A 21,678-nucleotide genomic window follows, 5' to 3' on the forward strand; every position below is an offset into this window, starting at 1 on the left:
GCTTTAGCGACAGTTCCCTGCCGATAAAAGCGGCGATAATGTATCGTCCTTTCTTGATAATATGGCCCAATCTCTCTTGAGACATACTACATGAGAAAATCAGCACTGTGTTTCCCCTCTTGGAGAGTGTCCTTCTGTTCATATTTAAGATTATAACCATATTTCATGAATAACTGGCTCAGTGTCCCAGGCCATTTTGACTGCTCCCAATGTTTTTGGACATGCAAAGTGCGAGTCCTCGTTCTGAAAGACAGTCATTGTGGGTTTCAAGATGTCATTAAATTTGTGTCTTTCTTTACATAAGTCATATAAGACAATTTCCATTGCCATCACATTCCAAAATCTTCTGGTCCGTTGTTGTTTGTCAAGTGAGTTCCTTGTTTAACAACCAGCAGGGCTGGCTTTAACTCTGGTGGTGCCCTGTGCGACACTGTTTGTTGCCCCCCCCATGACCACCTCTGCCATGGATTCCCTCACCACTGCCCTTTAATAGTGCCCCTCAACTCTCCAGCACCACTGTTTCTCTGATTCATTTAGTTTTATAGCACCACTCACACCAGTGTAAGGTGTCAGAGCACTTTACATCACACACACATTGCACAGAGACAATCACAGGTGTGTAAATCCGTGTATAGGAAATGTTACATCAGACAGGATTACAAAGTGCAGTGTAGGAGTAACATGTAATTAATACTGGTAGCCAATATAGTTTAAGAGTACTTATTCTGGAAAAGCACAAATTCAGAATTTAAAATATACACTCTTGTTAGGGGTTCTCTTTAATAACAAGAGTTATTTTCTACCCAAATGAACACCTTTGGTAAGATTAGGATAATGAAAGACTGGGAAATAAAACATATCGCTCTAACATATACCTTGCAGTTTACACTCAGGTGTTTGATGACAGTTAATAGCTCAATGTTCTATATTAGGATTTTGACTTACAAACAGCAAAAAACAAAAGGAGCTCTCTTACAGATGCAGTAACCCACTGACCTATTTACATTACATACACTTTGTTATCTGCATGGTACACGTTCTTGGAGGCAGGTATTTTAACCCTCTGCGCTACCTTTGGATGAGTCAAAACTTCCCCAAGACAAACCTCTGTGTCTTTCCAGGAAGATGATTCATCACAGGGGTTATTTTGACATTTTAATTGGTGCTTTTTAAATGATAATATACTTGAAAAAATGACCCCCCACCCCAAGTCAGCGCCCGGTGCGGTGGCACCAATCGCAACGCCCTGAGAACCAGTAACATATCGGTAATTAGTGACTATTCGTTTTTTGTCATGCATTTTCTCCGTGAGGGACTCATGCACTGTACCACTACAAGTTTAAGGTTTGATTTTGGGAAGCCCACTGTTTCCCTAATGTGGCTCAGAATCTCTTTCCAATACATATCTAGAGTAGGACATGACCGCCATATGTGAACTATTGCGCACCACAACCTGCAGCCCTTCCAGCGTTTTGCTTCCCTTCTGAGGGTTCTGTTCATTTGAGTTTCTGGAGTGTCACATACCAATTATACATTATCTTATAGCACATTTCACTATTTATTTACTATACTATTTCAGTCCATTTATCATGTAGGGCGACCCCTGGTGGGTTCTAGCGTGGGTTGGTCTGCCTTTTAAATACTTGACACTAGGACTTTGGTTGCTTCATAGTGTGGAAATACCTACTCCATTGCTGTTAGTTCACTGGTCCCTCCTTTTTTGCTCTCTGGGTGGAGTATAAATACTGCAAATGTAAATACTACAGCCTTTCTGTTTCCTCCAACCCCAAAATCTTTTTTCATATTTCAAATGATTTAATGGCCTGATTCTAAATTAGGTCTCACTAGGTGCCATTTTAAGAAGTGCGAAACAGTGAATGCAGAATGAAGCTGGTATTATTATGAATAGGTATGAAAGAGGACGGGAATGATGATTATCCCATAATTTTTTCTTAATATCTCTCACATTTCTAAGAGTGGCTTGTAATGTTGGATACATATGCAGCTTTGGGTCTGGACTATTTTGGTAACCAGAGTACGTCCCATTGGGGTCTCCCCTTCAGTGACTTTTCCATATGTGGACATTGTTTTTCCAATTACCTGATGGACCCTTCAAATACTATCCTCAACTGACAGGCTATGTAACACTTGGCCTGATCTGGAGTCCCCAGACCCCTTTTTCTCACCGCTCCCCAATGCCTTGGACAATCTTGGTTTTTTGTTTTGCCATATGAACTTGCTGCAATCCCCTTGTTGTTGATTCATGTCCTGCATGGGCATGGTCACCCGCTGAGTTTAGAAGCAATATAACATTCTGGGAAGCAAATTGATTTTATTCCAGCAAAATTTCCCATTCAGAACATAAACACGGATTTCCAACACTGAAAATCAGTACTGGTCCCTCTCTCAGTAATTTGGGGTAGTTTGCATGGGGTACTTTGGGTCTGGCTAAATTTCATTCCTGTTTTACGCCCTTTGCGAGTTTGAATTGGGCCCTCTGATCTCGATTCAAACAGGATGAAGAGGTGGACACTAGCCCTGCAATGAAGCGACCACTGAGGATAGAGAGAATGGGACAACCCAATGATTTGCTTGGCTCTACCCACAGAACTCTATTCTCTTATCTCTCATTTCCTTGTTTGCCTAGGAGGTACCTCCCCAATGTCCCATCAGCATGTGTGGAGAAGCCATCAATTCCAACATTTATGCTGAACTAAAGGAAGGTGAAGGTATTACCTCACAACTGTATGATCCTCTTAACTTTCCATCTGAATAAATATTGATAGTATATACTGTACAGGATGATAAGGCCTTTATGCTTACACCAAAAGAGGGCAGCTTCTATGTGCATGGTCAATGCACATGATTCTTACTGCTTTGAGGCACTTTTTTAGTATAGGCTGCGGAGGAAAGAATAGTACAGGCTATAACAGGGCACCAAGGGAGAACAGGATAAAGGTGTTACTGTTTGCAACCACATCAATCCTTACTCTTGCTGAAATTGACTATCTGGGGGATAGGCTTCATGATTTTCCAGACTGGTACACAAATATCCATTGTGGAAACTACATGACTGATACTTCAGCCTACTTACAACTTATTATACCTATATGAACTGCTGGATGTCTGTGAGACCAAAGTACGGTACAACTTCACATAATTGCATGGGTGCAGCACCAGCTCATGAAAACTTTACAATTCCTCCCATTGTTCTGACTGTAAAGGGCCATGTGTTTATCAGCCAAAGGCATCAATTACTATTTTGTTAAACAATTTCAGGGCACAGATGCCACTGAAGCACATAGCATTCAAAGTAACACTTCACTCCATCATGAAGGAGATATACATGATAGAATCCACCTAGTCCAATCAGGACACTAAAATAGTGGACATGTCCTCAAAAATTAAATAGATATGTACTGATATTTCTACTTTCCGTCAATGCCTTAATATGGCTGAAAATAGATCATAAGAACTAGAGGGATCAAATGGACACATTTTCAGATTGGGGGCAGGATATCTGGTTCCCTTGATGTAAATTCACAGAGCTAGAGTAACACTCTAAGTGGGATAATATCCATCTCTATGGCATCCCTGAAAGGCTGAAAATTATGATATGATGGACTTCTTAGGAAACCTTTACTGAACCACAAGAGTTTCAAACAGCCCATGAGATGAGGCACGTAAGTAAAAGAGAGCCTGCCAAGTTCACAATCCTGGTCTATTTTCTGAGACACAAGCATGCCCATGAAGTGCTCACACCATTCAGGAACAATAATTCATTGTTTCCACTTAAAGGCTAATCTATATATACCTCAGTAGATTACTCTTCAGAAACCAATATTGAAAGGAAGAGGCTTTGGGTTTTACACATTGGGACAATACATATGCTTGCTAGACCCAACAATCATTGTCACAGACATGAAGACAACTGAATATACAGAGCCAGAGCACCTTGCCATCCTTCTGCTGTCATTAGAGAATACTGATAAGGAAATTGGTTTAGTATCCAAGCCTTTATATTTGAAGATTAAACATGCCCCTGTCTGCAGTCTCAAAAGGCTCAACAAACTGAACTCACCATCAGGCAATCCGACGGAGTGGTTTTGCACCACACATTCTAGAGACATTGTCCAAAACAAGAAACACATCTAGATCACCTTTGAGGAGATAGTCTATGATTTGTGCTGTATAACCAATATTTTCACTGTTGAGAGTATTCCACTAAATGTCTTTTTTTCCCAAAAAAATCTCTATTCACAATCTGAATATGATTCTGTCATATAGCTATTTATGACTGATTTTCTCTTTGTCAACTGTAATGTATACATCCTAAGTCCCTTCTATTTTACATTTATAATGTTGGAACAGGGTGAACATTCTCAGGTTGATTGTAATTATTACTACCTAACTGCCCTCTTTAACACATTTGTGTCATCTTTCCATAGAGAGCTTCTATTGATATAAACTTCAGATGCATGGTCTGTGTATGACCCTATGAGACAGAATCAAAGTGAACTATGCACATAAAACACTTGCTCCTGTTTACTGCTAACCTTTATACTACTCTAACATCCTGTAATGGGGCTGTGATGTTCTCTCCCCATGTGTTTATTGATTCAGTGCATTTATTAATCCTGACTAAGCTCTTGATTCATTTCTTCCTAATTCCACTTTCAGGTCCCCTTTCACAACAGGCTTGCTGTGTGAGCAACTATGGTGCATTTATGCCTTTGTCAGCTACCTCCCTTGCCACCTTCTCACCCAGTCCCTTGACCTTAGTACTGAAGGCTAACTCTTTGAACTTCAAAGCCATATCCCACTATATAAAAAGAAAAAGTGCTCCACTGCCTCAAATTCTAAAACTGAAGCATTGCACTCCTACAAGAGACACCTCTGTTATACACAGAATTCCAAATACTGAACAGGGACTAGGTGGCACATTATTTAGTAGGTAGCCTTCACGCCATTACTAACCCGGGAGTATGTAAAGGTGCCTATAACTGAATGAAGACATGCAGTGAGGCCGTCCGTGTGCCAAAATCCCTGGCTCATAAAGTTCTCAAAAAGTGATGAGACCAGGAGTGTTGAAATGCTTTTGTGAAAGTAAGGATGCTACACAGTGTCAGGTATTAGTGGTGGTTGTAGTTTATGTGAAGAATGTACACAAGCATCACTTCTTCACTACAGTGTCTGACTACTCATTAAATTTGGCAATGTACTTGTAGTGACTGGCAGCAATCAGAACCTGATTTATGAAAATATGATGGAAAAGTCAGGTCATCCGAACACGTGCACAGAAAAAGATAGGGCAAAATTGACTGATTTCATATGAAATCAACAACTTGATTGCCATCTAGCACTTCCTACACCAGACTAACACAGAGAATACCTTTCTGTCTTTTCCCTTTTGTGACATACTAGAGGGCAGGATCATTGACCACTCCACCAGTCCAACTGGGTGTTGATCTGAGACATTGCATATCCCCACCTGAACGATAATTCATGAGTGAAACAGTTTATAGACACCCTCAAGTTAAGAAAACTCGGGTGTACAGTAGGTGGACATACGGTATTGAACGTTACAGATGAGTTGGATGTTTTCTAATATATCTGGCCCCCTTTACACACATTCCATATTTGTGACAGACAATGAATATATATGAAAATATCGGTTAAGGAATTTTCATTTTACATTTGACTCTGCATACCAAGACACATAATTGTGCCTTCCCTTCATTATAGCAGCACGACTGACCCTGATGTGTTAGTTCAGAAATGTTGATATCCACAAAAGGGCTTCATAACCAACCTTAAAGGGTTCACACTACACACTTAAAAGCAGTGGCGGCTGGCATCTACGGGTTGGGGGCAGGAATGTGCGTGCAACAATAATTAAAAAAAAGAAAAACTTACAGAACACAATGTCCTCCGAACCTCTTCTTTTGCCGATAGGAAATGTATGCTGCTGCTCCCTTGACCAATCCTGGCACGGCTGCTCTCATGCTATTAACCAGCATGAGAGCAGTACCCTGATTGGAGAGGGTAGTCACACTCGGTGCTCCCCAGTGCTCTATAGGCCAGCAGTTGAACTCAACCCAGCTGTCCTAGGACATCTGGGTAGAGAGGTTTAAAGTGTGCATGTCTGTCTGGCCGTCGCAAGACAGCCACCCAAAAACACATGCACACTTTGAACAGTGCAAAGGCAGTCTTCTGCCCACCATCCCTCCCTGCTGTCACTCAGCAGGCCACAGCCTATCCTGGTTCTCGGTTCAGAATAGGATGATGAAAATAGAATGCCAATAAATTACCATTTTATTTTTAATCTCTGGAGCTTTAGGGGGAATTGAAGTGGGGCAAGGAACCTCCACTCCAACAGAGTAGCCAACCCTACTTATAAGTTAAGCACTGATGATGAATTTAGGCACATACCCCAGGCATCCTTGATACACTGGAGCTTCAATACGCTGGACTCTTAAATGGTATTTAGACAGAATATCAGAAACAAAAATATCGTGGGAAATAATATTGTGTCAAGAATATCGTGGACAAAAATATTGGGAAGTTTCTATAGGTATGCAAAGTTTTACTATATATAACTCCAGAAATATGTACCGTGACAATATATATATCTTCAAGGTACATAGATGTGGAGTTAAGTATAGTAAATATATACTTACCTATTTGCACTTACCTTCTCAATATTTTGGACTTAAATATTTTTGACACAGTATTCTGTCCACGCAATATTTTTGGTTCCGATAATCTGTCAGTGGTTCCTCCTAAACATGGCCGTCATTCTTCCATACAGAGAAGGTCTATTCTCCTACCTGAAAACATGTATACATAACATACAGTATACCACCCATGTATGTTGAGATGTGTATTTGTTTACAAAATCAATCAAGTAAATCTTACTTTTGTTTAATTTGTTTTTTAATTTAATTTTAAAAATCTATTTTCTCCTTTTTTCTAAATCTTAAACTATAAACCATGTATTTGGCAATGACAATGATCCATATGCTCTCTCCTGTACACCATCACCAAATAGGTGAAGTCATTGGTGCATTCTTAATAGTTAAGATGCTTGTATGGAGCAATCACTAAAAGATTATTGCAAAGTAAAGGGAAGGTAATCCTCTACTGCTTTCTATTGCTATTACAAAATGCTGACACATCCGAAGAATGAGGATCCTATTGTGTGACAGTTATTTTTGCTTTATTTGATGTATGAAATCTTTTGTTTTGATTTAAGTTTTGTGGATGGGTTGCTCTGTCACAAACTTGATGGCTGTCTGCTTTGGGTGTATGATGATACAACGCATTCCATTGCAAAGCATGCCTTTACCACCTATGTGTGCCATTACACCACATAACCTTTACCACAAATTTTTTTACAACGAATATGCCTTTACCACGCATGCCTTTAACAATAAATGTTGTTGTAAAAAGCATGAATGTTAAGGGCATATGCATGGTAAAGGTTTTCACTGAGCCCCAAAACCAGTACCTTGTGCGCCCAGCCACCAGCCTTTTCAAAAATACCCCTCTCAGCCCTGAGACCTAAAAGTGGACCCCAACATTCCATTGCAAAGCATGCCTTTACCACGCATGTGTTACAGCGCAACTGCCATTGCACCGAATAACCTTTACCACAATTTTTTTTACAATGAATATGCCTTTAACACGCATTCCTTTACAATGAATTTCGTTGTGAAAAGCATGAATGTTAAAGGCATATGCATGGTAAAGGTTTTCACAGAGCTCCAAAACCAGTACCTAGCATGCCCCCAAGCCCACAGCCTTTTTAAAAATACCCCTCCCGTGCCCTGAGACCTGAAAGTGGACCCCAGCGTGAGCCTCCTGGCGACCAGCCCTTGTAACGAATACTCCTCCCCTTCCCAGAGCCCTAAAAATGGATCCCTGCACGCCCCCAGCCCCAGCCTTTTAAAAAATACCCCTCCCATGCCCTGAGACCTAAAAGTGGACCCCAGTGTGAGCCACCCCGGCCCCTATTCCTTGTAGCTAATACTCCTCCCCTTCCCTGAGCCCTAAAAGAAGACCCTAGCGCAACCTCCCCAGCCCTCAGCCCTTCTAAAACAATACCCCTTCCCTGAGTCCTAAAAGCAGCCCCCTTGTGCTACCCACCTGCCTCCTGGCCCCCAGCCCATTTTAGAAATACCCACTGCCAGTCCAAAGCCCTAAAACTGTAGCCCCCTGTCCCAGGCCCAAATCCCCCTTACCTCTCCATGATGGCCAGGATGAGGCGCAGCGCATGTCGTAAACAGGGAGCGTAAGGGTCACTCCGTTTCCTCTAATGACACTGATAGCATTCACCACCTTTACCTCACATATACGCTTACCACCAGTACCACACATATACCTTTACCATACATACCTTCACAACACAATTCATTCTAAAGTCATATGCTTTGTAGAAAATGAGTGGTAAAGGCTATGTGTGGTAGCGGTGCATGCATTGTAACGCATGTGTGGTAAATTCTATGTGTGGTAACAGCTGCGTTGTAATGGCTTTTTGCCGTCCGCATTCATGCAAGTGAGTTATACTCTATAGCACTTTAAATAAGGTAGAAGGGATATCCGATGTGATGGAGTAACCCATAAGCCAAACTCTATATCATGCACTTAGTCTATACATCTCTGGACCACCTATCTAAAAATAAGGAAAGAAATATTGCAAAACAAATGAAAATGTAATTCCCATTTGTTTGCTAATGGGGAAGTTATGCCAAACAACAAAACAGTTATACCTTTTTTTTTAACCAAACATTAATCTAAAAAAATCCCATTATTTATTAGTTAGCTTTTAATGAGGCTTCTACATTTTGGGAGTAGGAGCATGACCACTCGGTCCCTTCATTTTTGCACATTTCTGACAGTAAAGCACATGCTTTATGGTACTAGGGGTACATGTCTTATAATATTAGTTAATACGAGAATTCAAGAATAGCTCATAGAGTCTTACATTGTGAGAAGGTTAGTCCCATATATTAGTCTCAAAGGGCGCTGCACACACGGGCCATGTCAACTGAGTATTGGAATTTAAGACAGGCCTCTGGCACTGTTTTGGCGTAACGGAGGTCTAAGTTGTTGAATATCCGGATCAGCTGGATTTATTCTACCAGTTTAGTCAGTGGTGACTGATTGTTTGTCACTGAAACTCTAAAGGAATGAGTCGCTTTTACCTTGAAATGTGGAAACGGTTTTTGTCAGCACTAAAGTAAATACTGAGCACAGCAGAACACAACACAATAACATGACTCAAATCAAAATACCAACACATTACAGCATAACAGGGCACAGTGCAAAGAAATAGTCAAACCAGAATGCAACACAGTCACAGTACAACAAAAAAAGAACACAATGAAATGGTGTAGCTCAAGAAGTTAACAGCACAAAAAACAAACCACATCGCCACTATCACACATATGCATAAAGACTCTTATCAGAAATCTGCTTCATCATATGGCGGAAAAGGCGTTTGCTCCAAGCACTGCATTAATTACCATCTAGGATATGTAACAACACCAGTCAAAAATGTGCTGTGATCTGGCCAAAGCTGTTCAATCTTTAAAAAAGCTTTTACAATATGATCCAAACACTCAGTTGTTAGTAATAGTAACTTAGGACCAGTAATGCGAAGGCTTGATATATACAAACCAAACTGTCATTCAGTAGCAAATCACAATCTGCGTTTGAGACCCAATGACAGGTTGGTATTTGGAAGAAGCATGTTTAGAGTGCCCCTCCTACACACCAAATCTGAATGGTATTTATTGATGATTTGCGACTGAATCACAAAACGTTAATAAGTTTAGAAGAGAATGTTGTTGCTCAGTTAAAGTATTTGTAAAGAGACAAGGGAACCCTATAAGTCGAGAGGGACCTTGGGTGAGCAATGTATAATAAGAGACAGCAGTCCCTCCAGCAAACATAGAACCAATGTTGCACGGAGCTTTATTGAGATCTGTGCCACAAACTCCAAACGGAGAGACAATGTATTTATTAAGCGCACAAATATGAAACACAAAACAAAATCTATATACAAAAGTTCAGTGGGTTAAAGGTTGGAAATCAGCAGATTTCAAAGCCTCATGCATTTACACACAAAGTGACTTCGTCAATAAATGCATATTAGGAACAGTCACAGTACAGAAAAAACATCTTGTGCTCCAGATAAATCCAAATAAAACCGTTTGGATTCAAGATATGCATGTCGACGACATTTCGATCCAAACTAAGGGGCCGATTAGGATGGCGGTGAATCCGCATCCTCCGGGCCGGCGGAAGCCACCGCCAGCCTGCAGGATGCGGATTCACTACCGCAGACATTGGAAACACCCACCGCCACATTAGGATGGCGGTGGGATCAGCGGTGGGATATGCAGGCAAATATGGTGGCGGTGTCTGCAAGATACCGCCAGCCATATTAGGATGCAGGCTGAAACAAGCTTTTCCACGGCGGCTTTTCCGTCGTGGAAAAGCATGTGGTCTTTTGTGTTTGGGGGCCCGTTGCGGGCCCCCAGGGTGTCTGGGGATGGACGGTGCACATGGGGGGTACCTGTGGTACCCCCCAGCATTTACATGCCGCTTTGTGCATGTAAATGCAAAGCATGCATTTTTAACCTTGCGGCGGGTGCTGCTTCAAGCAGCACCCGCCACAAGGTTAAAGATACGGGATGTGACCGCCAGGGTAGCTGGCGGTCACATCCAAATTGGTATGGAGGGACCGCAGCTGCCCCAGCGGACGGTCCCTCCACCTCGGGGTGGCGGACTGACGCAGGTCCGTCCGCCATGCTAATAGGCCTCTAAGATGGGGGATCATCATTATGACGCACTGATATATGCCTGAGAAGCGCCTGTCAGGAGAACTAGTGACTCGTCCCTGTTGAGGAATCCATCGCGAGCTCTTTCAAGTCCATATTCCGGGACACTGATTCTCACCTTGGATTTCTCAACAGGGACGAGTCCCTTGTTATCCTGACAGGCGCTTCTCAGACATATATCAGTGCATCATAATGATGATCCCCCATCTTAGTTTGGATCGAAATGCCTGAGGCTTGGAAATCTGCTGACTTCCAAACTTTTAGCCACTGAAATTTTGTATATAGATTTTTTGTGTTTCATATTTGTGCGCTTAATAAATACATTGTCTCTCCGTTTGGAAATTTTATAACACAGATCTCAATAGGCTCGGTGTAACATTTGTTCTGTGTTTGTTGGAGGGGCTGCTGTCTCTTATTATACGCTGCTCAGTCAAAGAGCACAGAACGTTTTGAGTACCCATTAGAAGATAATTCTTAAATAAAAATGAAAACTGACCTGGATAACTTTGAAAAAGCACATAAAACCTGCATAAAACCTTGCCATTCAGCTTCCCTATCGCTGAAACCTTTTCATTTCACCCCAGTGAACAGTCTTTTCTTTGAAGTGGCCTGCTACCTCATCTTAGAGCTACTCACCTGAAGGTATAGTGCGACCATGATTTTTATCAGCCCAGCCTGCACAGTACCGGAACGATTTTACGGCGCCAGGCAAATCAGCGAAGTAGGCAGCATCAAAAGGTTTCCCAGCATCAAGGCATTCTAAGGTCTGAAAAACGAAAATACAATTAGCAAATACAAGATTTGGATTTTCACAAACAACAGCCCCAGGAAGGCTTGTAACTCCTTTTTGCGATCTTGCAATAAAAATGGCGCAGACAGCATCATAACAAATGGGTCTGCCCTTTGCTCGTGACTGGATAGCATCATCGTCTGTTTCAGTTTCCTGCTCCTTATTATGCCTGGGCGAAATTTAAATTAGGTTGGTGTAATTTGTGTCATTTTAGGAATTTCTTTTTCCGCTTGTTATGCGAAATTCCCGAATTATGCCATTACGCCATTTATCCTATTTATGTAGCATTCAATGTACACATTTTCTACAAATACACTGTACATGAACGGTTCTTCAGAGTGGTTTTGGCTAACTAAAATTGACACTAGGATGCATTTTGTCTTAAAATATAGCTAGAAATAACAGATTTGGATTTAGCGTAATAACGCATCATTTTGTCAAACGTTTGCGTGATTAAGCAAAAGCAAATTATGTGAATTTATCCTGCCCTGAGGAGCATTTTGGTTTTATCACCTCTTCATTGGATCAGTTGTATTCTTTCTTTGCTGACATCCGTAAGCTACTTTTCCTTACGCCTGGCATTTCTTACTCTACTCCTACCTCTTCACATCGGTATTTTCAATTTTTGCTGCCCTTTCATTTAGCTCCTCTTTCTTTTATTCATTCGGCATACATTCTCCCTCTCCCTGACCCTGCCTCCGTAGTTATTCCTTTCACCAAACACTGCAACCCCCTTCACTTGTTCACACTTTTCACCCCCTGCTTTTTAGGTCTCACAGAGGCAGCGCTGCCTCCACGTGCCATCAAGCAATCAGTATTACTATTGAAACTCCACCCATTGCATTTGTCTTTGTTTTGTCGCTTGCCATTGGTGGAATCTGGAATTGCTGTTCTTATCTTGCTCATTGTTGGCTTGTGGTCCGATACATCACTTCCTTTTTCTTCTGTTTCTTCAGGAAGCAGCATCGACCGACTACAGTTAACTTATGCTGCTGGCTGTTACCTTTTTATTTAGGGACTACATTTTTTCTTTGCTGCTCACATTTCCACATCTGGCATCTTCCTGCACTTACCTGACCCTGTTTATTTATTTATTTACATTTAATTTATTCATAATTAAATCATGCTTAAATGATGCAGCCCATGCCGAGGATCGAACCCTGTTTTCCTGCTCCAAAACCAGCAGAGTTATTTGTTGAGCCACCTGCTCGCACCATTTGTTGCACTTGGTTTCAGATGCTGCGTTTGTCTGTCTCAACCGTGTTTTTTTATTGTATCTGTCTACCCCTCCATGTGTATTATATTTTATAATTTGACACTCCCCACCCCCCTCCGAGTTTGCTGTTTGTATTTTAATAATTAAATAATGCAGCCCACGCCGAAGCTCGAACCCTATTCTCCAGCTCCAAAGTCAGTAGCTTCAGCAGCGCGCGCAGCCTGCCATCTGTTTTGGGTCATGTTACAAATGCTTTCACTTTCGCTGCTTCGCTGCGGCACTTGTTATCCCTTCTCTTCATGAATGCCATGGGGCTTTTGTAAGTGCTGAATGCTAGTGTACATTTATAGTTGCAGTTCCCTAGAGTAGGCTTCTCATGATCTGCATGCTTGTGTACTGTATATGTGCCTGAACCCAGGACTGGGTTGGGTGATGTGACTGACTGCAAGAAACCTGTGCAATCCAAAGTTGTGGAAGTATTTGTATCCTGTTTTAGGGTCGTTCCTAGTGAAGTAGCTATTGGGGCGGGGAATCTGAAAGTACAGTAAAACGGGGTGGAGGGCGGGACGTGGCTCAGGTAGTTAGGTTACTGAGCTGGGCTGCACCAGCAGGAGGCCAAAAGTAATATCTCACATTGTTCTAGGACGGCATGGTCCATTGGAGAGGGTTGTCACAGAGCTCCCATGTAAGTATACACAAACACAAACGTAACACTGCCTCTTACTTATCGGCGTATTGAGCCTCAGCGCCCATATTCGTACATAGTTTTGGCACAACGGTCCAAGGGCCCTTTTAAAATGACTTGTGTCATTGCTCTCCATGGGTCCGCCCAGCCAAACCTAGTTTTTGTGGGAGCTGCTAGTGAGTGATGTGTAGTGCCCAAGACCTCGACATACTTAGAAGCAGTGTCTCAATTGACCATGTCGCTGTGGTCACTAATTAAATGCAACACTTAGGGGCCGATTCCGATCCGGGTCGGAAGGGCATCAAACGCAATCCGGGCTGGAAAGACTATGAGCTGTACGCGTGTTTTCCGCCTGATAGGTACAGCTGTACGAGCGAGCAAGTATAATGCGAGCTACGTGAAAATCACCGACCAAGTCGTTTCCGGGTCCGAACCGCTCCGTACGTCTCAGCTGTAAGCTAACCGTGGCGTGCAATGGATGCGATTTATGACCGAGCCAGTAGGATGCACGCGTCGGACAGCCGGTGCGAGCTGAAGTGTCCGGCTTTCAAAACGTCCGGGAAGTTGCCTTTGGGGGTCCGTGTCCGACCCCCTGTCACCCGCAGCCCTACAACTCGGACACAGGGGGAGACCCAACACAGGCATGTACGGTGTGGATGGCACTGATGCGTACCCACTTTAGGGGGTGCCCTTGTACAAGACGTACCCATTCAGTCAATGGGAGCCCATGTACGTGTCGTACGACCGGCTCCTATTGACTTCTATGGGAGTCCGGCCAAACCGAGTCCGGCAGCATACGGCCACATCGTACTCGCTCGGTTGGACTGCAGGACTCCGGCTCGGTCGGAATACACTCCGGATCCGGCTTGGTCGGAGAGCTTTCCGACCCAGATCGGAATCGGCCCCTTGGTGTCGCTGTTGAACCCTCATCCGTACTTTATAGCACTCCAAATTTGAGTCCTCTCGCTGTGTGCTGCATTGCCCATCTAGAGTGTGGGTTTATGGTCTACCTTGCGACTGAATACAAATCATTCCACGACACGTCTGGTACTGCAGCCTTTTTTGGTCATTTAGTTACCCCATAATCTCCTCATTACCCATGAGCTTGCAAATTCGTGGCTCACGTTGGATATGCTCATCTCCTTGAGCTTGATGGGTGCTTGTATGTCAAAAAATCCATTCACGGGGAGAGCACAGGTAAAGGTGTGAGGACAGTAAATTAAATTCGTCAACCGGGGCTCTGCGTTATCGGGCTTTGAAATATGAAGTTTACTGCTTTTTAAGGTTGCATGTGTGCATCACATCTGCATCGTTTGCATTATTATATTGTCTGTTTATTATGATATTTTGGTGAAAAGAGGATGTTCAACGGCATGATACCCGGGATGTTGTTTTATAAATAACTAAAGCGCGTTTACTTTGAATTTTGGCGGCTGTTGGTCCACATATTTTGATGAATCTGTACTGTAATCTTATGGGAGAGTGAGTCTAAAGATCTTAGAGCAACTGAAAACCGATGTAGCATAAGTGAGCAAAAACATGAAGCTGCTGTTGGGGTACCTTTTCAATATCTAATGACAAATTGAATGTCATGGCCCATATTTTGGTGGCCCGAGTACACTCCGCATTAACTTATGGGCATAAGGACTCTCTTGAGTAAAAATGTCTCATGCATAAGTAACAACCCTGACCCCAAAAAATTGTGCACCGTACTTTACTGTGCCCGGAGCACTGCCACTCCACTTCGTACCAGTGCTTGCCCTGTAGCGTGTCGTCGTGCTGCAGGGGTACATTTGAGCTAATATTGCAACATGTTTTGAAGTTAAAATTGTCTTGGGTGGAACGCAGATTAAATTGGGAAGGAGCTTTAAATGTGGCCTTGTTGGCATGAACTGGGGGGGGGGCTGTGGTGCAGTGACTTATTTTCTAGCTTCTATGTGGCTGACTGACAGGTTTATTTTCTCTCATCAGGATATGATGGATGACATCTGCCAGGACCAGTTTTTGGAGCTGTCTTACCTGAATGGAGCCCCACCAGAGGTTTTGCGTGGTCGTGGTAGTCCACCTACCCGTGGAAGAGGAGCCTTTCTCCCCCACCGCCTTCACCTGTTGCGAGGTAATCAGATCTTTGTTCACTTTGAAGTTGGAAGCTTTGCAAGTTAGTTGCTTACGGTGGATGCTATGTTTCTGTTTCTGTTTGTGATGTATTTAGGTATTAGCTCTCCCAAATAGAGGCTGATCTTAATGTTTTTTTATTTGTTTAATCTTTTAGGGGCCGTGGTGTTCCATCGTCATGTTGAGCAAATGGACCCCCTGGGGCACCACCAGGCAGAGGATGTCCACTACCAAGAGGTGGTAGCGTGGGTCTGGGTGTCCCCCCTTCACCTTCTGGCAGAGGCATGCCTTCAACCCGTTCCAGACTACCAGGATTCCAGAGGATACTGCTCCAGCGCAAATAAATCAGGTAACATCGGCCTGTTTCTACACCATCAAGGTGCTCAGGAAAATCTTACCGTATATTCCGCTCACCAAAAGGAAATCGGTGGTGGGAGCCCTAATAACATCAAGGGTGGATTATTGCAATGCGCTGTACCTAGGAACAGGCGAAAAACAGCTGGCCAAGCTACAGTCAATTCTAAACGCGGCTGCAAGAGACCTAATGAACCTTCCGAAACGGCACCCTACATCTCAAGCCATACGAGAACTTCACTGGCTCCCAGCCAGTTGTAGAATTCAATGTAAGGCCCTCTGCCTGGTCCATAAATCCCTATATGGGAAAGAGTCAGAAGATCTCACTAATCTTCTCCCGCGTTATGCACCACTGCGCACTTTCAGATTAGCGAGCCAAGATCTGATCTGTCTGCCAAAAATACGGAGTGCCCGATGGGGTGGGAAATCCTTCTCCTATCAGGCCTCCAAACTGTGGAACTCCTTGCCCCTCACCCTACGGTCCAACAAGAATAGAATGAGCTTCAGGAAGGTGCTGAAAACCAGGCTCTTTTCTATGCCCTAACCAAACCCTGTATTCTTTCCGTTCTTCAGCGCCAAGACGCCTCGGCATAAGAGCGCTTTAAAAATATTTCAGTCAGTCACCACCGACAGCCGCAGAACCCTACAACGATTATGTGCGTGCTTTGCATGGACAACTTTTTGTGTGAAATGCTGCTTCAGTTTTCTATCCCTACAAGTAGTGTCATCGCTGTTGCTTAGTCTGGACACAATAATTGGCAGGGAAGGGAGTGGGAGCAGAGGCTCTTCTGGTTTGCTTTGACATAATATATGTTTCCTAAGTAACCATATAACCTTGGACAGACCTAAAATAGCTGGTGCAACTTAGTCCAATCTGTATTGTACAGTGTTAATACAAGGCTGTGTTATCTGTATTCTGGGGCACAACGCTTGTCCCGTTAGGCAGCTATTGCTCACTAAACTCCTGGTGCTTATTCTGCACGTAGGAAGGCCTAGGTCCATTCATGTATTGGTAGAAGCAGAAATGACTTCATCCCTCCAGTGCCCGCACACTTCCTGGCTGTGTTAGCTTGCATCTCATTGTCCTTTCCTTTACAGGGCTATGAGGATACCTATGCTGAGCAGAGTTACGAGGGGTACGAAGGCTACTACAGCCAGGGTCAGGGGTGAGTGAACTCGCAGGGCTTGAGCCCCATACTCCATGCTGTATTCATACCTTCCCCTCGCCTCTCTTGATTAACAATGTCCTATGATTTAGAAGGTCGTACTCGCCACAACCTTGTATACAAGCGCATTTTATAGTTTGCTGCTTGTGTGCTTCAGTCTGTATTAAGACTTGAATAAGTTGTACAAAAGTGAATTCTACAGCCTTTATACAGTAAGTAGGGACACCAGTTAAATGCTGAATGTAGATGTTTGTGCTACTGAATGTTTTTCCCTTTTGCATTTACACTATCTTTAGTGTAAACTGAAATCTGACTAGTCCCCTTTCTTGCTCGTAGAGATACAGCAGAATACTATGACTACGCTCACGGTGAGACACCAGAAATCTACGACAGCTACGCTAGGCCAGAAGGTAGGCATTTGTGGGGGGGGGTTTCTCTTCGTTTTATTTTTTTTAAGCATGGTTTGGTTTAATCCGTTTATGTATTAGACACGGTTTTTGTGTCTAGTCACACATGGCTGGTGGGGATGGGAAACCGGTGTTGGTGTTTTTCACCCCTATAGCGCAAACATCACTCAAAGGTATTATTGGAGCGCTTTACAATAGTGCCGGTCACTTAGCATAGGGCCACAATCATTTTTGTAAGCACATGGAGATAAGTAATTTGACCAGCGCCGAGGCCCAAACCGAGTTTGCCAATTTCAAAGTCAGCAGCTCTGGCCCTTAAGTGAGCTTCCGGTGTATACACATTTTTCATAGGCTGTCCACCACTGTCGTACATTCTTGACCTGGAAGAGACACTGGTGCTGCCGGTCGGTTCATTGCCCAGGACGGCACTACAAACACAACAAGCATTGCAATGCAGTAGGTCTTGCATTTTCGAAACTCTGATCTTTTGGCCTTTTATTATTGCAGACTTTTTCAATGCATTAATAAAAAAGCATTGTCATTCACAATGTCAATAGCTCAATCTCGCAAATGCGAGACCTATTGCATTTCAAATACTTGTTGTCTCTGCTCTCCGCTGTCCTCCGCCGCACAATAATGTGTTCCAACACCGTCTAGGCGCTACCCAACGTTATTTTGTATACTTATTGCTATATGTTTTCTAGATGGCCAAACGTTGTGTCTAATGGCTATCTTGGAAGTATTCAAAATAGCACTTCAAAATAGCTGTCTTTTACATTTGGCTTGTGCGATGTTAGTGCTGCTGTTCAAGAAGCCTTGGCAAAGCTAATACATGCAGCAAACCAGCATCAGCAAATTGAGACTGTTTGGCTTTGCTTTGCTAACACTTGTTAAAATAGGACTTGTGTCCCTCTCCATGCCTCTCCTTCTCCCACGTGGGTGAAGTACCCTTAAATATGTCACCCACTCCTACAACCTCTTTTGTATATGAGATCAACATGAAGAAAATTGTGTGCAGTGAATTTAATTACCTCGAGGAGCATGAATTAATTTGTGGGTGATGCTTCATATCTGAGCAGATGATGGGTTTCGCTTGTTAGTTTGACCAAAGGTGTTAAGTAATTCTAGTGACCCAATGATCTTCATTGTTATGGGGGTGCATAATCATTCCGAAGGACAGCAGTGTGTGTTTGGCATTCTGACATTTCAGCAAATCTCATAGATCAAGTCTGCAAACTGTATCAAAGTGTTTAAAGAAAATCAGATCATTAATCAGAAAAAGATGGTTTAGACTCTAGTGAGCAGAGAATACACTCATCTTTATAGGCGCCTGCACATACCTTGTCTGAAATACCAGTTTCTCATTGAGTCCCTATTTAGCTCAATGGCGCCCTCCAGTCAGTTTCTGTAAGAATCATGAACAGAAGCTCAATGGTTTGCCTTTCCATCATGGCCAAGAGAAGATGAGAAGCAATGGTAACATAAATAGAAAATGTTTAGGAAATAATTTTCCGTCATACTGACTGTTTTGCTTGTACTTGGTGATTATAACATCAGTGACCCATAAAATGTCATACAGTGCACTCCATGGGCCAGCGTATGGTAGTTTCGACAGATACTGCTTACTGCTCTGAGGTAAGGCAATTGTATAGTCAGCGTTTGTAGATCTCACGCACCCTTTACCCAAACTCATGAACTAAAGGAGAATTTGTTTCAAAATCTAATACTAAGGTTTTGTTGCTGATTGTTTTCCTATACATACCTGTGCTATGGGGTTCTGCTCTTGCAAAATCATTAGCACAAAAACGAGGGGCCAAATTGTATTAAGCGACTAGAGCCATATCTTTACATTTACATATCCAAACCTTATCACATATCAACATTTATAAGGAAAAATGTCCGTGCTAAACAATTGTAAGAAAAAGCTGGTTTCTTTATGTTCTTTAGTTTAATGGTTTTAGATGCTAACCATTACCTATCAGATCATACGATCTGCCTATAATTTACAACAGATTAGATTAAATGTATGCATTATATATGAATCATAGTCATGCACCACAAATATAGGTACTGAAACTAGCAGAGCTCATAAATAATGTATATTCTGATCTGCTGACTTGTTTATGTTGGTCTTGGTCGTGTTGTCTCATAGTTGTATGAATCTGGTGCACTGCATGGACATGAATCCATTTGGAATCCTCTGCTTAGGACATGCAACAAAGGCTAGTGACCCAACTTCTGGGGTTGTCATTAGTATGTATGAATTGCTCCCTTCTCCCCACTGCAGAGGACAAGTCCTCCTTATTGTTGCATTCTACCGAAAATACAAAATAACGTGTCAGGAGGTAATAATACACTCAACAAAGTAACTTTCAGAGTCCAAAGAGTGGCAGTAGTTTTATTTTGTTTTTTCTTCATTCAGTTCCATTATTAAGCAGCATGCATTGCCCATTGCCCCTGCCGGTGCTGCTAATGCCTGTACCAGCACAACTACTAACCATCTTACTCCTAAAAACCTGAAGTACAGACTATTCCAGGCTTCGAAAAGCTACAGGAATGGCTCAGCAGCAGGTATTTGTCATTTTTAATGTCTATTAAATTATTAGATAACTGTTGTTGTGCTTATTTCAAGAGTAACGAACAGCGCCCCCATGGGGCCCACTGCTATAAGAGCCGGTGTTGACTATTTAGTCCCAGTGCTGAGAAGCCCGAAATCACCAGCACAAATTAAGCACTGTTTTATGAGATTCAGGATAATACCTGTGATAAGAACTGATGAGAATGAGTATGATTTGTATAACAATAAAGGAACTGAAATAAAATACAGACACAAAAAACACCTGGGCTCTTTGGACTTCGAAAGATAGTTTTCTTAAATGTGCTAAGTTCTGCCACATGTTATGTTGCATTGTTAATCGGGAATGCATCAGTAGTGTAACTCATGCAGGAGGTGGTGCTCTGGGCAAGACCCTATGATACATAAGTTCATCATAGAAATATCCTGCTGCTTCCAAAATGTGAAATTGTACAGAATTGAGATGTGTGTGAGAAAAATGTGCCATTCTGTAACAAATATGTCGCAACATTATGTACAATGTATTCGCGCACGGGTTAATTTCATGCTACTAGAGTACCCAATAATGACCCGTTTCAGGAACATGCAATCAACCAGAAAATATTACTGTGGAATTTGAGAAACAGTGAATGTACTGTGCACTACGGCTTTGCATATTAGTTTTATAAAGTGTGTGAAAAGTGATTAGAGATCACTCACGCTTAAAATCAGGCGGTCCCTCTCTATTAAGTCAGCAAGTTTGTTTAAGATCCTTCCTCTTTCTGAGGCATCCATCCTGCGCCAGGGTGAACCAAGCTGAAATGCTTCTCTTGCTGCCTTAACAGCCTTGTCAACATCTTCCTACAAAGCAAATAAAAGAAGAGTTCAAGATATTTGATTTCTGAATTTAAAGAAGTTAGAATGCATTTCACCTGACAGCTTTCAGTTAAGAAACTAATGCAAAAAATGAAAACAACATGTAAGTTATTAAAATCTACATCTGCAAATTCAGAGACGCAGCATGAAAAATATATGTGCAGCAACAAAAAGTCCTGTACAAACTGTGCACCTGTTTAATCTCTACCACTTGTCCTCAGTCCCTTACAGTTACACTGTTTAGCTCTGGTGCCAGCCAAAACGTTTTGATTTTGCTAAAATGATATGGAAAATATACTTACTTATGGGCTTTCTGCAAGCGCTGGCCTGTTATTGTGCCATTCACATTTTGCTTCTGCCCATTATAGCATACAGCATGGGACAATGGGGCAGTCTACTTCAACCACTGGCTAACTTTACTTTGAGTGAGTGCCTACTGCTCTTTCACAAGGAGCATATCCGCATACAAACTAGATCACTTCAGTGACAGTGTTCTATCTATCCATCCGTCCATCCGTCCATCCGTCCATCCGATCCCGGCTCAATATTCTAGCATGGGCACAGCTGCGGCCGGTAGTGGGAGTAAATAAAACGAATTTCGTTGCGCGCACTGCATTGCCTTTGGTGATCTAGTGGGCACAAAGAAATTTGTTTTATTTATTTTTATG

At 42.6% G+C, this 21,678-nt stretch overlaps 1 protein-coding gene across 1 annotated transcript in view; it reads right to left on the reverse strand.

Annotated features, from left to right (window-relative positions):
* Positions 1-21,678, reverse strand: part of ALDH1A1 (aldehyde dehydrogenase 1 family member A1) — a 240,161-nt gene that overhangs the window by 145,932 nt on the left and 72,551 nt on the right. Inside the window, exons 3-4 of the mRNA XM_078675766.1 lie at positions 20,855-20,995; positions 11,484-11,613 (exon numbers count right to left, since the gene is read on the reverse strand). Of these exons, the coding sequence (XP_078531892.1) occupies positions 11,484-11,613; positions 20,855-20,995 (271 nt within the window). The remainder of the gene's footprint in view (positions 1-11,483; positions 11,614-20,854; positions 20,996-21,678) is intronic.

The sequence above is a fragment of the Lissotriton helveticus genome, chromosome 2_1, assembly GCF_964261635.1.
Source record: "Lissotriton helveticus chromosome 2_1, aLisHel1.1, whole genome shotgun sequence".
NCBI lineage: Eukaryota > Metazoa > Chordata > Amphibia > Caudata > Salamandridae > Lissotriton > Lissotriton helveticus.